At 36.3% G+C, this 15,368-nt stretch overlaps 1 protein-coding gene across 1 annotated transcript; it reads left to right on the top strand.

Annotated features, from left to right (window-relative positions):
• Positions 1 to 84: 84 nt before the first annotated feature.
• Positions 85 to 15,143, top strand: TERB1 (telomere repeat binding bouquet formation protein 1). The gene is made up of 17 exons (XM_042877261.1): positions 85 to 1,207; positions 2,156 to 2,266; positions 2,458 to 2,586; positions 3,056 to 3,187; positions 3,641 to 3,701; positions 3,778 to 3,893; positions 4,633 to 4,788; positions 5,809 to 5,940; positions 6,553 to 6,678; positions 6,903 to 7,084; positions 7,814 to 8,154; positions 9,252 to 9,313; positions 10,278 to 10,370; positions 10,849 to 11,016; positions 11,524 to 11,601; positions 12,989 to 13,102; positions 14,931 to 15,143. Coding segments are annotated over exons 1-17 (2,037 nt in total). The 5' UTR covers positions 85 to 1,173; the 3' UTR covers positions 14,933 to 15,143.
• Positions 15,144 to 15,368: the final 225 nt, after the last annotated feature.

Here is a 15,368-nt window from a genome sequence, read left to right as displayed (position 1 = left end):
GCGCGCGCCGCGAGCGGGCGGCTCTCCTCAGGCGGGCAGCGGCGCGGGGCGGGGAGCGGGCGGTGCCGCCTCCATGGCGACAGATAGCTGAGCTGTAAATGGGCTGCGGGGCTGGCTGCTTTCGTCGGGTTGGCAGTGATATTTTTCAGAGCCGTTGCTCTACTTCGAGAGCGACAGCTAATCTGTTGTTGGGCTGGTTTTATTGCTGCTGAAAAGTTTCCACCTGCGGCTAGGCCATTGCTGAGAGCTTTGAGTCGGTGACTGCAACGCTCGCATCAGCCGTTCTTCGCGTGTGGGACTTGGAGCTTGGTTAAGGAAAATGGCGCGATCTGCCTGAGTGCGCTTGGGCTCCTGGGCCGCGGTTAGCTGAGGCTGCCCTTCGGCTCATCCCAGCACACCGCGAGTCGTGGCCTGGGATAAGCAGCAAGAGCTGCCAACGGGCCTTGGCTGCCGTTCTGCTTCCTGAGCGGGCGTAGCGCTGACTGCTGCACCCAGATCATGAGTGGAGTGCGCCAGGTTGATGTAGAAGCACTGCTGTGGACATTTTCATTTTACATATTGTGTGTGACTTCAGTGAGCTAAGATAAAGTCTTAGTGTAGGAAATACTTCTCCTGCTCGTTACTGCCTTTGTTTTTGATACTAATAAAGCAGTGCAGTTTTGGCTTAGTGACGGTAGGAAGGAGATGGTTTGTATTGGATGTCAGACGTGGTTATGTAACGTTATCTGGTGATCTCACTGCCTTTTGGCTGATGGCAGAATTGGCAGCCTGCTGTAAGCAAAATCTGAGGAGATTTATTGCAGTAAATGGCAGCACTGGGTATATTTGTTTTAATTGTAGGTGGGTTCTTTGAGCATTTCCACACTGCCATCGTGGGTCACTAGGTTGCTGCAAAACATTAACTTTGAAAGCCATTGGCATAACACGGTAGCTATAAATACTGTCCATATGAAATACAGCATTTCTAAAGGAAGGCTCTGCCATGCAAGGCTGTATTAAACTCTGTCAGATGATAGCATAAAATTTGAAAGCTGTAAAATTGTGTATTTTTAAATAGCAATAAAAAGTTATTTAACTTGCACTCTGTACAATGCTACAGACACTGCTGATTTCAGCATAAAGAAAATGTTTTTTCCTTGCAGTTGTAGAACAAGAACAGGGATGCAATAAAAAATGGAAAATCAAAAGGTGCAAAAACCACAATGTGGTAAGATACCTGAAATCATTTTCCTTTATTACCTAAATCTATTTTACAAAGCTTTAGTAGGTTGTGACAAGACTTTCCAGGGAGAGTGAACTATTAGAGGGAAGTGTTCTTTTTCCTTGTCAGACTTTAAAATTCTTGCCTTGTTCAAATGATAAATGCTGTTACCACAAAGTCACTTTCCTGCTAATATTTACCCATGTTTTTCTAGTATTGTAACTTTTTAAAGAAACCCGCAACTGTGCAGGTGCTTCAGATATACAGTATCTGCTGCTGCCAAGTTACTAAATAGTCATTAAATGAGTCATTACATTATAGCAGAAGTCTAAGAAACAAGTTATCATAATCATTTATCTCTTTGGGGTTGTATGTAGTTGCCCCTTTTCCCAAATGCTTTGTTATTAACCTACTGACATAAGCACCTGAGTCAAGGTGCTGCCTCTTGTGCAAGTGATTCAGTCTTTAAATAAACACCAGGTAGCAAGCCTTGGCATCTAGCTTAATCCTCCTGGATTCTCTTGGTAATGCACTCAGATTTTCATGACTCTGTATTATTCGCTAAATATACTTAATGCATCTTGCAAGTGGAAAACATACTATTTAGTAACTTATATCCCATTTACTAACAATTATTGATATTTACAATAAGGTAACAATGAAAGACCAGAAATATTAAAATGAGGCTGCCATTTTTAGCAAAGCAGTGTTCAAATAACTAACTATGGGTCATGATCAAATCACTGTAGGTAGGAATGTCTATAGTGGGATGTAGGTTATGCTTGCTATGTATAGATGTATAAAAGTGCTTTTCTTGTGCTTTTTTTTTTTTGTTTGTTTGTTTGTTAGATTACATATCCATGCTATGTTTTGGGGACGTTTTACTTTAATACAAAATGAATTTATATGAAGAAAAGATAACACTTCATGTGAAACTTCCTTTTTTACGTTTAGATATGAAAACAGATTTGAACTTACTGCTTGAATGCCTTAAATACCAGATGGACTGCCCTTCATCCCAGAAAGAGGCTTTGATCACTATTTATTCAATTTGTCAACAAAATAGTAAGAACCATTTTTCCCTTGGAAACAACACAGCCATTTTCATTTGCAATGTATGTTAAGAAATTGGTTGTTACTGTAGGCAGAAAAAAAACATTAGCCAAAGGACATAAGACTGGAACTGTAACATCTTAAGATTTTCTTCTTGCACAGTAACAAAAAGAAAATTAATTTTTTTTTCTTTCCTGTTACAGGTGAAGCTTGTGAATATTTACGAGAAATTGGTGGTTTGGGGTTTATAAATGATCTTGCAAAGTCAAGTGCTCATGGCATAGTGAAGGAAGCAGCTTTATTTACACTAGGAATCATAATAGAGAGTAATGGTAATAAACACTACTTCGTGTATTTCCATGTTGGCCGTGATAATGTTATATTGTGCTTTGTCCCTATCTTTTTGCATCAAAAATCATGTTACAGAATAACAAGTTAATGTGAAAGGCAGCAAATGTGTTGCTATTTCACTGACCACCCCAAGATTTGAAGAAATGGGGTTAGGGTTAATATATCTGTCTGTATGGGATTTATGTAGCCAGCTTGTCTGTATGACAACAGGCAGCTCTGCTTCCTCATTAACAAGTGTAATGACATGCAGACTGTTCCAAAGTTTGCCTGGGACTGAGGTAATTTAGAACTGATGGCAGGAGGAAGCCCTGAGTCCCTTTGTAGGCCTGTTTTGACTCTGCTCACCGTGTACTGGATACAACTGAGCATCTATTTACTGTATTAACAAACTAATTAATGACTGTGAATAGTTTGCTTTAGGAGTTAATGGTTTTTGTTTTCTGGTTTCAGTTTACTGCCAACAAACTTTGTGTTCTTCTGCATTATTTGAGGACCTCATTTCATTCTTAATGAATAAGGATTCTGGTGTGAACTTGAAAAGAATGTCTGTTTATGTCATCTTGGCACTGGTTTCAAATAATAGTAAGTGTTTTTTTGTTATAACACATATTTTACTCACATTTTCTTTTTATGTTTTCCAATGTGTGTGATGGAAATTTGGAATACTTAGTCAGAAATGTTTTTGTAAAATCAACTTACCAGGTTGCATGTAGATCAGACGTAGCTGTAGAATCATTTAGGTTGGGAGAGGTCATCCATGTAAGTAAAATAAATCTAAGTAAATTGTTGCTCACTGGGATTTCCTTAAATAGGAAAAAATATTGTAGTTTAACAACGTGATTATAGTTTTTAAAAAATTAAACCAGTGGTTTCGGACAATGTAGAAAAAGTTAAGCATAGAATAGAAATGCATTTGCCAATGTTTGTGTGATCCTCTGTTGAGAGGGTTGAATATGCTTAGGAAATGGAGGACTTAAATGCAAGTTAGATTTGACACTAAGATTTTGTTGCATTCTGCTATGTGTTCACTTTCAGAACTTGGCCAAACCTATGTCAGAGAAACAGGCTGCATTGATCTGCTGCTGCAGTTATTCAGGTAAACAAACAGCTGCTGTTAAAGCAGGAAAAGCAATAGAGCAGTTAGGACTTGTTTGCTTTGTTTTCTTAAACAGAACAACTCTTTCCACACCTGAGCTGAATCTGTCAGATGAAAATACAAATAGCTGCTACCAGCTGTGGTGTTCAGTCTGTAGCACTCTCTGTGCCTGTGTTAACAATCCTCAGAATGGTAAGTGCTGCTGTTTAAAAACTGTGGTAAATTATAAGTTTTGTTCTCGTTTTTACTGTTCAGCTGAAATTGCACATTATGCTTGGATTTGAGGTTATTTGTTTTTACTTTCCCAGAAGCTAATCAAAAGATTTGCTGTTCAGTCTTTCCGTATGCAAAAGAGTGGCTAGAAAGTTGCATGGAGCCTGAGATAGTTCGTCCTATTTGTTCATTTGTTGGCCTCACGGTTGCAAATAACTGTAAGATAAAACTTTAAACAGCTTTTATTTTGTGCACTTCAATACATAAATGTTTAATTCCCTATTTTTGTCAATTTCTGCAAGTACTTTTGCTGCCCTTACGGCGATCACACTGAAAACTAGATTCATTGGCTTTTTCTTACACTGCACTGGCTGCCTAAAAATACAAACGGCCTCATTGGTTACAATTTAGAGAGGTCAGTAAAAACAGTTTGTGGAGCTTATTTTACAAATATGAGTGATTACTGCATCTTGGAAAACAGAATGTAGGTGGAACTTGGGCATAATGTTCATCGTTTATATGTATGTGTTTCATGTTAGAGCAATTATTGCGTTTCTCAGGATGAACATAAATCCAACTTCAGTTCCTTTATGCGGGTGTAAATGATTAAAAAATGCGTGGAAAAATAGTGATGGCCTAATTAAGAAAATGCTAAAACAATTTGATACGATTTGAGACCTGTAGTATTTAAGTCACATTTTTTTCTGTTCTCACTAAGCCCCCGTGCAGAAATATTTTGTTTCTGTTGGAGGATTGGACACCTTGGCTCAACTCCTCCTCAAGCTGATGCGTGATGATTCCTGTCTGAGTCACCCTAGCACGAAGCTTGCAATAGTAGTAACAAAGACTCTGGATGCCTGCATTGCTAATGACTGTGAGTGGAAAGACTGCTGCCACTTTCATATCTGATAATTCTAAAATGCATTTTATTCAAGTCTAGTTTGAGAATGTGGTATGAATGGATATAAAAAGCAATTAAGTATATCCAGATCCAGTTTGTATTGCAGAGTCTATCAAATTCAAGATGCTAGTGGGAATGGTTCTGTTAATCTGAGGTGGGATAGTGAAATAAACATTAGAAAATTTACACTGAGAACAAAATTAAATTGCTGGTGCTAGTTGAACTGGAAATTGTAACCTTGGATCCTGGAGTTAGAGCTGTGCTTCTGCAGGCCTGTGTCTGTACTAAGAAGCTGCACAAGCTCAAGCACGGAGCGACATAAATGAGAAATGTGAATATAGTTCCTGTTGTGTCTGCAAAGCATCGTTACGTTGATTTACCATCTGGATGGTGATAGCTCAATGAGGTCTTTGTGTATTCCATCAGAAGGCTTTGTGAAATGAGTCTGAGTCAGAGTGGCCATAATTTAGTGTGTTTCATGCTTCTATCTCAAGTGCTCTGACTAAAGTTTCAAAGACCTTAAGAGAATATACCTGCACTGGTTTTGGGCCTAGTTTACAAGAAGTTGGTATGTGACTGGATTAGGTTTCAGCATGCACATAGTAGCAGTGCTGTTTCTGGTAAAGAGGGAACATCTTGCTGAAACATTCCTAGCTCCTTTTGTAGCAGTTTGGTTATGGAACCAATGAAGGATGAGGAAAAACTCAGCAGAGGTGTACAAAACTTGCACATTGCAAAACTCTCATTTGTCAGATCGACCACATCTCTACTGAGTACACTTCAGAGGAAAGGGCAGTGCTGGTTATGAGAAATAGCACACATGGAATTACTGCACCAGCACAGGTGTGGTAATTCAAACTGTTGAAATGAAAGTGAAACAGAAGTGGGACTGCTTTTGGAGGTCTGCTGACAGTGCCTTTAAACATCATATTTGAATGCTGCCTGTTTGTTTATTATCTGATAGATTTCTTTAAATTATTTTCAACATGATAGCTGCCATGGCTGTTGTTTTGGCGAAGTATCACACTGTGTCAGAACTGCTGAACCTACTGTCTAATGACACTCTGGATACGGGAGAAAAAATGAGTGTTATTCTAACAATTGGACACTGTACTGAAGTCTCTGGTAAGATTTTCTTCTTCTTTTTGACATATTTTTACTGAATTCTCATACATCAGCTACTTTAATGGTATCATTTCATCAAATTTGGTAACCTGAGGGAATATTCTATTAAATAATGTAATTTAATATTCACAAAAGTTTACTTTCACCTCTAAACTTTAAGACCTGTTAACTCATAGTATGTTTGAGAAAAGTAAGCTATTATGTAAGAATTCAGAGCTGGTTTTAGGGATCACAGGGTAAAATTCATCTGAAAAATTCTACAATTAATTCATTCAGACCAGAGGTCAAGAAATACAAAGCATAATTCAAATATTTTAGACCACAACTAAATGGGTACAAATGTCTGGTGTGTGATTTGGCTTAGTCCTTCGTCATGTTTCTTACAGCAGTTTTGAACTGTGATCAAAGCATCCGATGTGATGTAGAGTGCTTCTGCTCAGCCTGGGTGACAGGGTCATTACAGCATGCTTGTATTCTTAATAAGAATCTTTTACAATTAGTTGTTTTAGAATTTCCCTGGAGGTTACTGGTTTTTGTTTCTGAAACTGCTTGTCAGATTAAGCGTGTATGAGGTTGGAACGAACTGATTTTCATTATAACTTCCTATTTTAGAAGAAAACCAGTGTGAACTGCTCAAGAACAATGGTCTTCCACTTATGATTCAGGTACTAACTGAGTCTCAGGATGAGGAACTACACAAAGCTGCTACTTTTGTGCTGCAGAACTGCAAGCAAATGAGTAAGCTTACTGTTAGTGCTTGAAAAATCAGAGAGATGGTTTCTGTATTTAAGTTCTCTGAACTTTCTAGATTATTTTAAGTATAAAAGCTTTGTGTTCTTTGTACTCAAAGATATTTATTTTCTGCATGAAAGTTGTATGTTGCCACCATATAATAATTATTTTATAATTTTATTATAAATTATAAAATATTTGTTAAATAATTTTAATTTTGTTTTATACAGCTAAACAATTGTCCTTGAAAATAAATGAGAAGTCCCTAAGTGTGAAGAATGCAGAAGAGCTGGAGGTGGACATGCAAATCAGAGAAAGAAATCAACGAAACTACTGGAAGAAAGCAAAAGACATTCTGCACAGAATAAACTTGATTGAAAAAGAACATGAGGAGATCAGCATGTTTATGGAGGTAAGGTAAAACTACAGATTTTCTGAGTGTAAGGAGCTATAGGAAGTAAGCCATTAAGATAATTTCATTGTGAGCTAGGACATGAGAGAACATTGGATGTATGAGAAACTACAACCTGCAGCTTTTGCTGTTATTGCACATAATGCATACTTAGAAATACGAACTTAGAAGTGTGCAGTGCAATCAGGAAATGCAAGCATTTGTATTCTTAAGAGCTATTTTAGTTGATTGTAAAATCAGATTTTCTATGAAGTTGAGATCATTTAGGTTGGAAAAGCAACAGCTCGATTTTCTTTTAATTGCTGATCATTTTTATTTGTAATCTTAATATCTGCATGCTTGAAATGTCCATGATTGTACTGTTGTGACAGGATAGCTAATGGACAAATGTGATTACAGAATATAATACTGTTATCCCATATTTTCTTTGTGCCGTGTAACTACCATGGAATATGGTATCTTTGATTGTGGAGTAGCAATTTTTGTGTTACTTGGCTGGATCTTGAGGTAATCTTAGACTTTTCAAGTGATGTGTATTAGTAGCAAATTATTTCAGCCTGGTACTATGACTTAATAACTGCCCTTCAACTCTTTTGGTAGCTGTGCTGTTTTGTTGGCTCTCAATCAGTCAGGAGTTAAACTGATGTATTTTAGTTAATCTTGTTAATAGGTTTATTCAGCATTTTTAATAGAGCATGTTTAGTCATTAACAAATGCTTTTCAATTAAGGAAGGAGCGGAAGGAAGACCGTTTGAGAGGAGTTCATGGGATTTTGATGCTTCAATGCTGGCTTCTGAAGTGAATCCCAGTGATACAAAAGCATGTATAGAAAGAATGTGCAAAGAATTATGTGGTCCACAGTTAACTTCTAAGTTGGATGACGGAGTTCTTGCTCTAGCTGCAAATTCTTCTGCACTGACTGAGAATCCAGTAAATGCTTCTGCTAGAAAAAGTAAACAGAGTGATATTCCACGTTCAGTTTATGCGATGCAGTCAGACACTGCAATTCAAAGTTGTAGTGTAAATGAAAAAACAGCAGGTGAAAAAAGTCAGTCTGTTCTTCAGCTAAGGTAGGTATCTTGCATCAAACCAAAATTAGTAAGTTGCTCTTGATTATCATTTCCTGATTGAATGTCAGCCTTTTCAATTATTGCTTCCTAGCTTGGTCTTTTGCTACAAGTGAAAAGCTGTAAATGTTTGTTGTCCAGCAGGAAAATATTCTATGCAAGTGTTTTTGACATCAGAAACCAAAGATTATCGAGTCTGTAGTACCATCATCTGTAAAGTCCTTTTTTCTCTTAATGATAGGATTCTGATGGTGAGTATGGAGAGCCTGTAACAGGCCACATTCCAATGCCTTAAGCCTAGTGGTGAAAAAGCATCCATAGATTGTGGCCTTCAAATTCTCACGTTTGATTAGATGAGGAATTGACCCGTTAGTGTGGATGAAACCAAAATACTTCTGTCATGTGCATTTACAAGGAGAACTGCACTTATAGACCAGTTCTGCAAGAATTTGCATTTTAATGTCTGTGAATTAAGAAGAAAATTTTGTTTTTCTTATGCTTCTCTTCCTTCCTTGCTCTTCCTCCATTCCTCTGCTAAGTGGGAAGAAAAAGATGTGTACAGTTACTTTGCTGTTCTCTTGCTTTGCCCGCTTGTCTCACAGAACGCTTGCTTTCCTGTTTTCCTTCTCACGGTCATCTTCCTTACTGATAAAGAAAAAATTAATGACAATTTGCAAGAATAATTGTGGTACCATGGCAACATGTTGGTTGCATAAAAGTAATTGCTACATTGTGTGCAAACTGTAGCATTCTGCCAATTATGGAAGTTTAATGTGTACTAAAATGTGACGTAAACCAGAATTGAAAATGACTCTGGAAACCAGCACTTGGAAAACGCTGTATTCCTGATGCTGGAGCAGGCGTGCTGAGCAGCACTGCAAGGAATGCTGATAGCAGGCACTTGGTAATATGCTGCATGCTTCTTGCTGTGTAACTTGTAACTTATAGGACAAATAGAATAGGTAATAAATAGAATTGTTTTGTTTTTAGAATTTTCTTTGATTTTTGTTTCGTGTGGTTTTTGTTTTGTCTCTGAAATTTGTGTATTAATGTGCAGTTAAATGTGTTTTAAATTTTGTTCACGTTGTTAATCTTTCTAGGAAAGGCTTACTTCAACAACCAGGGAAGACTATTAAGCATATGAAATGGGCAAGCACACCAGGTACAAGTAGCTAAATGTATTCTTATTTTTAGATAATTTTGTTCTTAACTTTTAATGCTTGCTTTTATCACTACTTTTTATCAGGTGTAAAATCTAATTAGATGACAAAGTACATTATGTATATTCTGTAACTGTTAGAGCAATTTTGGAATTCTATATTGCACACAATTTTACCAGGAGAGTTTGTTCTGCTTTTATTGTAATACTTTTTTTTTCCTTTCTTTTTTAACTATTCAAATGAATGTCTTACAGATAAATACTTAAAGTCAAGTCTGAACACAACCTGTACTGAAAAGTATAAGCCCTTAATAGAAAATGTGCAGGGGAACTGCTTTTGTACTGCGCTTGTAAGAGCAAGGGTAGAACCTACCTGTGGGAGTGATTTCTGCCTGAAGCTCTCTGTGTTGAATGCTTGTAGGATGAGGTTTTTCAGATTTGCACTGATCTTCTTTCTCTGGGGTATTTATTTCAGAATTAGGATCTGGTCAGTCAAATCCTTACTCGTAATGTAGTTTACCATTAATTTATAAAACCATTCATGAGTTTACTGTTTGTCAAAATGGTAGCTTTACAAGGGTCCAAGCTGATCTCCACGTACAATTATTTAGATAGAGAAAAGCATTATTCCATTATATCACACTTTGAGCATCTGATTCTAAATATTGATAATGTTCATATGACTTCATTAAGCAGTGTAAGTTTACAGGTCTATTTCGGTCTGTTCAAGTTCAAGCGATGTGCTTCATTAGGAAATTAAATGTAATTATTCTGGATGTATGACAGTGTCAATATGCCCATTGAACAGAAATTTCTAAAGTTGAAGTTTTCTGCTGTTATGCCAATTAAACTTTCCTAGTAATCTACTAATAGAAAATACAACTGAATGTTGGTATGCTCATGTGTGATTTCCACAGAAAAAGATAGCTTGCATTTTCTTCCTAATGTTTTTTTCTTCCTACTTTAGACCAACATTCATTCTACTCAGAGATAACAAAGGAAGAAAAAATTAATTTGATTACAACTGCATCCCTTAAAATGACAGACTTCCTGTGTTTGGGTAAGTATCTCAGGTCTTTCTTTGCTAAGTTCAGAAAAGAAGAATTAAAGAACCAGCAATTCAGCAAGTAAACTTGGCATTACATAAATTACTTATTCTGTAATTTTATCTGCTTCCTTTCCTTTTTCTGCATTTAAAATAAAACAAATGTTGACATAGAGCTAATCTATTCCAATTTTGTTTAATATGTCTTTCCTCAAGCTTAGAAGAGCATATTGTAGCTACAAGAATACTTAGGAGCAGCTGTTTTCTTTTTCTCTTTTTGGAAAGAAGGAGGGGAAAAAATGGAGCCCTGTTCAGTTTATTTTTGTATTCATCTAGCTAAGCCTCTGACTATCATGCAGTTCTTTTTTTTCTGCCTTACTGCTGTTGAGTGCAGACAATTCTGAGATGTGTAATGAAACTTGGACATTAACTGTAGATCACAGTCAGCAAAATTCTGGATTTTACGATGACTACCATCCCTATTTTCTTCCAGGTTGTACAACAACAGGACTGTCTTTCAATAGCAGAACTTTTAGTAAGATGTTGCAAACTTGTCCATACCTGTGTGGCCGTCACAGAGTCATTCTGGAAGCTGAAGAAAGATATAAAAAGAAACTTCAGAAATCATGTGGCTCTAACAGAAGACATGCAGCTTATGAGAGTAATTTGTTTTTTACTAACTGTCCTAATTCTTTTAAACTGCGTTTTGAGTTCCAGACTTGTTTAGCCTGATTCTGATCATGCTGCTCTTGTAAGCTCACTTGTTTTGTATGATTTACCAGTAATCCTGCCAAATGAGGTTGGAGCTAGTCACTTCTGTTTTGACTTGGTGTTTTTGAGTCTTGTACTTGCAATGAAGATTCACCACTGCTTCAAGCAACGCTGCCAGAGTTTGTCAAATATTATTAATAGAAGAGAGTATATGAAGCTGAAATAAATGTGAATGGATGAACCTTGTAAGAAGCTTGTTTCATTCTAGTATAAACTGGCAAAGGATGTAAGAGGCCTATAATTATTAATCATAATTTTAATTAAAAGTACATCTGCTATTTTATGGTTTGAAAGAGGCATTTGAAAAAAAAAAAAACAAAACAAAACAAAAAGCAAAACAAAACAACAAAAAACAGTTTTCTGGCATTTTTAATGGTGTCCCATTTGATCTTTCTAGAGATAGTGCTGACTCCAGTGAAGAAAGGAAAACTGCTAGTAGAGACATCTTTAAAGAGCAAACAGGATAATTTCCAAAGTAAGGCCTTCACTTGGCAGTTAGTGCAAAAAACACTTATTTTCTGAATAATTCTCTTCCAGGGCTTCACCACGAGAGCTTGTGGATAGGAGTTATAATAAAGTTCTGTGAATGCTGTCATAAAGCTGTCAGACAATGTATGTTCTATAATTGTGAAACTATTACACTACTTAACAATTAAGTTTTCTGGTACATTGTTGAATCCTGCTAGGATTTCTTTTGTGCCACCTGCTATTTTTTGTTTTGTTTTGGTGCTTAAGGTGTAGAAAGGTAGTGGAATCAGAGCACGGTGCATCTGTCTGTTCTTGGATTCGACATAATTCTATTGTACCGTTATAGCTGTGTTATCCTATAATACCTGCTTTTGTTCCTTCTTGGAATTCTGACAGGCAATTGAGTTTCTATGTGCTACATAGCTAGATGTGTAAAACTTCAATTATACAACAATACTGGAACAAGTATTGGAAAAGTATCAGAAAGCAAACTATCAGCAAATTAAGTAAATAAGGTATTTTTTACCTGTCCTGCATTATGAGGGGTTGAGTAAGATGTTAATGACAAATGGAGATAGACAAGTGAGGATAAGTTCCATCAGTTGCCCCTTTAAAAAAAAAAACAAACAACCTGGTTATCTTGATAATGCACAACAACAACTGTTCATTTATAAATAGTGGAGTATGTATCTTTTAAAATACTCTATAGCACAGTGAAAAGTAAGTTTTATCAACTCTTTTCATTACTCTGCAGATGCATATATTATACGTCATTCCTAAGGAGTTTTCTTTAGAATCTGGTGATTCTGGGTACATGCAGAGCTTGGCCTACAATCATGAAATAATACGTTCATAGAGTAATAACCAGTACTGTCTCTTAGCATGGATGACTGGAAGTCGTAACACAGGCTAAAGCAGCTCTCTAAATCAGTTCTTAAATTTTTGAACATTCGTATTACTTTTTAAAAAAACAAAACAAAACAAACATTCCCATTTTGACAAAATCAGCCCACCCATCAGGGATTCCTTTTTAGTGATCTCTTTCCAGAACTTCTGTTTACTTCATTATTTAATTTCTGGTAATGGCTAGTGGATGATTTTTATTTTTTTGAATCAGATTCAAAACCAACTAATTTGGCTATGATGCTCATGAGAATTTTAAAAAGCTTTTCTGAATAGAACAGTTTATTTCATCTAAGAACCCATTACACCAATATATTACTTCTAGCAATTAAACATTTTCTGAAGTTAATTGGATTTTTCAGTCTTTCCTCAAAAACCAGGTGATAACATGGCTCAGAAGATATTGTAAGTTTTAGTTCCTGAAATGTTACCTGTGTGTTGCTGCTCCGTTTTTTTGAAAGTAAAATACATAATGTTTTGTTGTTTTTAAGGTATTCTTTTGACTCCAATTAGAAAAAGCAAACCCAATACTTTGAATAGATATCAGCATAATAAAAATACTCGGTTATCTGAAGAATATAACTTGCAACCAACATATGAAAAATGTGAGTATCGCCAGAAAATTAGTTCTGTAACAAGAATAGCTGAAAGATCAGGTTTTACCTTTAGTTCAGGGCACTGAAAAAAGTGTCCGTGCTTGCTGCTTGGAGACAAATGGCTGAGGATTTTAATAGATATTCTTGTAGCTTCAATCATAAGATTACTTAAGTTTATTTTAACTTAAATCCTATTGTTTTGCTACTTGCCTCCAGAATTTAACTAATTCAGACATGTTAATGCCAATAATGAGAAAATGGTCTAATGAGAAATAGATATTAGTAATAAGGCAACATGTGCGTATCCATGTTCATTAGAGGCAATGTTCCTTCCCAGCACAAAAGTCAGGCTTACAGTCGAGTTCAGTTAGTTCAAAGTGGACGAGGGTTGGCCTTCACAGTTTCATAGCCTTCCAAAAAAGGCAAGATGCAAACTTGGAGAGAAAGAGGGTGTGAAAGAAATGTGCAGCCATGAATGCCAACGGTCAAGAGAAAATTGTCTATGTTCACTTGATGAAGATGAGGTTACCTGTGTGCAGCCTTATACACTTGTCTTTATCTTTGTAAAATCACTGAAAACTGTAATTCCATTTGAAGTCACCTTTAACAGGAGCCCAATACCTAAGTGAACCATATTAAATACAGATCTTTCCCTGCTGATTCTACTGCAGTCATAGTGGCATATCCCTGAAACAAGTTAACTATTTTTCTGTTGTTAGTTATTTTCAAATAATGGAACTTCCACAAGTAATGGAAATGGAAGTATGCTTATATCCTGAGCTTGTGAAAGTTGGCACAGTATAGAAATGGTACACACCTAAAAGAAATAGCTGTCCTGACTGGAAAACAAATACTGAGAGTGTAAGTTATGTAAGCGCAACAAAAATGCAGTATTTTTCTGTGACATTTGCCTTTATTTGAGTAAATGGGTGACAGTGAAGAAAAGGCTGAACATAACATGTTTGAAAAATGTCATCGTATTGACTGTTTGCTGGCAACACAATTCTCAACTAGTTCTGAACAATAATGCATTCCTTCTAATGTGAAATACTATGTAAGTTGACATGATTTTTAATTACACCAAAATAAATGCAGAACAGTAAGAAATGTTACCTGGATATAAACACAAGAGCTTTAAACAAGAGAAGAACCTGAAAAAATCTCACAGATGAAGAAATTAATGATATTTTAAAGAGAGTAAAATAAATGGGTAATCACTGGAATTTGATTTTGTGGTGCTATGCATTTCACAAAGGATGAACAAATGCTTATCTTTCTGAGAAATACAACAGGTTACAGGTAAATGTCAAACTTTCTCGTATCATATGCAACTCATATGCACTATCAGGTCATTTTTTGAGCTTTTGTTCCTGATTCGCTTGCAAAGAAACATGGGATGAAAAATTGGCAACCTGTGAGCTGATCTTTGTGCCATTTCACTGCTGTGCACACTGAGGTTTTGAATGGTCTCTGTAAACTAATCAGTTTTTATGCTAATGGAGAACTAAACTGGGAGGCATTAGAGTGGCACCTGATAGGGTACAAAGGGTTTCAGCTGAGGGCTGGATTAATACCCGTGTTTGCTAGGAAGTGGATATGTTCTTGGTTCAGTCAATTGGTGAGGGTCTGTGAGATTTTCTGTTGTAGTTTTTGCTTTGTTTCATGTGTATGCTTCTTACACAGAGGTGTGGTTTATGGATGGAGCAGGTAATGTTACTGCTGTACTCAGTAAATGTGGGGGGGTTGGTGGCAACCATTTATACTCTGAAATCTTTTCTAAAAATTGTACTGCGTTTTGTGATAATGGTTGTCTTTATTTTTATCTCCCATCTTGCAGAAACAAGAAAAACAAGGATCATCATCAAAGTCTTTCAAGAGAATTTTGGATTTTAATACATGAAGTTGAAGAACAGCATTGTTAACAGTGAGGTACAGTTACTACAATTCCAACTTCTAGAGAATTTAGATGAGTTCAGACCCATGTTTTGTACTGCTAACATTCATAACAATTGTTATGCTTTGCAGATTTCAGTTAAACTGTAAGTTTTTCTAGCACCAATAAAGCTTTTACCAATAAAAGTTACTTTTAGTTTTTAAAAATGTAAACTTCTTTGTAAACTTTTGATCGTGACAATTAATTTGGCTTTGAGCATTTTTAGTTTGCTTCATCCCATTTGCAAGAAAAGGCTTATTGCCAAAATGCTAGAAGCTGGAAAGAAGCAGTGTTCTGACTTCCTCTTCATCAGTGAAATTAGCAGCTGAAAGACTTTGTCAT

This window comes from Lagopus leucura, unplaced genomic scaffold, assembly GCF_019238085.1.
Source record: "Lagopus leucura isolate 7727_CA_CO unplaced genomic scaffold, USGS_WTPT01 Super-Scaffold_100017, whole genome shotgun sequence".
Classification (NCBI taxonomy): domain Eukaryota; kingdom Metazoa; phylum Chordata; class Aves; order Galliformes; family Phasianidae; genus Lagopus; species Lagopus leucura.
The sequence above is the reverse complement of the archived record's forward strand: the minus strand, read 5'-3'. Positions and strand labels throughout refer to the sequence as shown.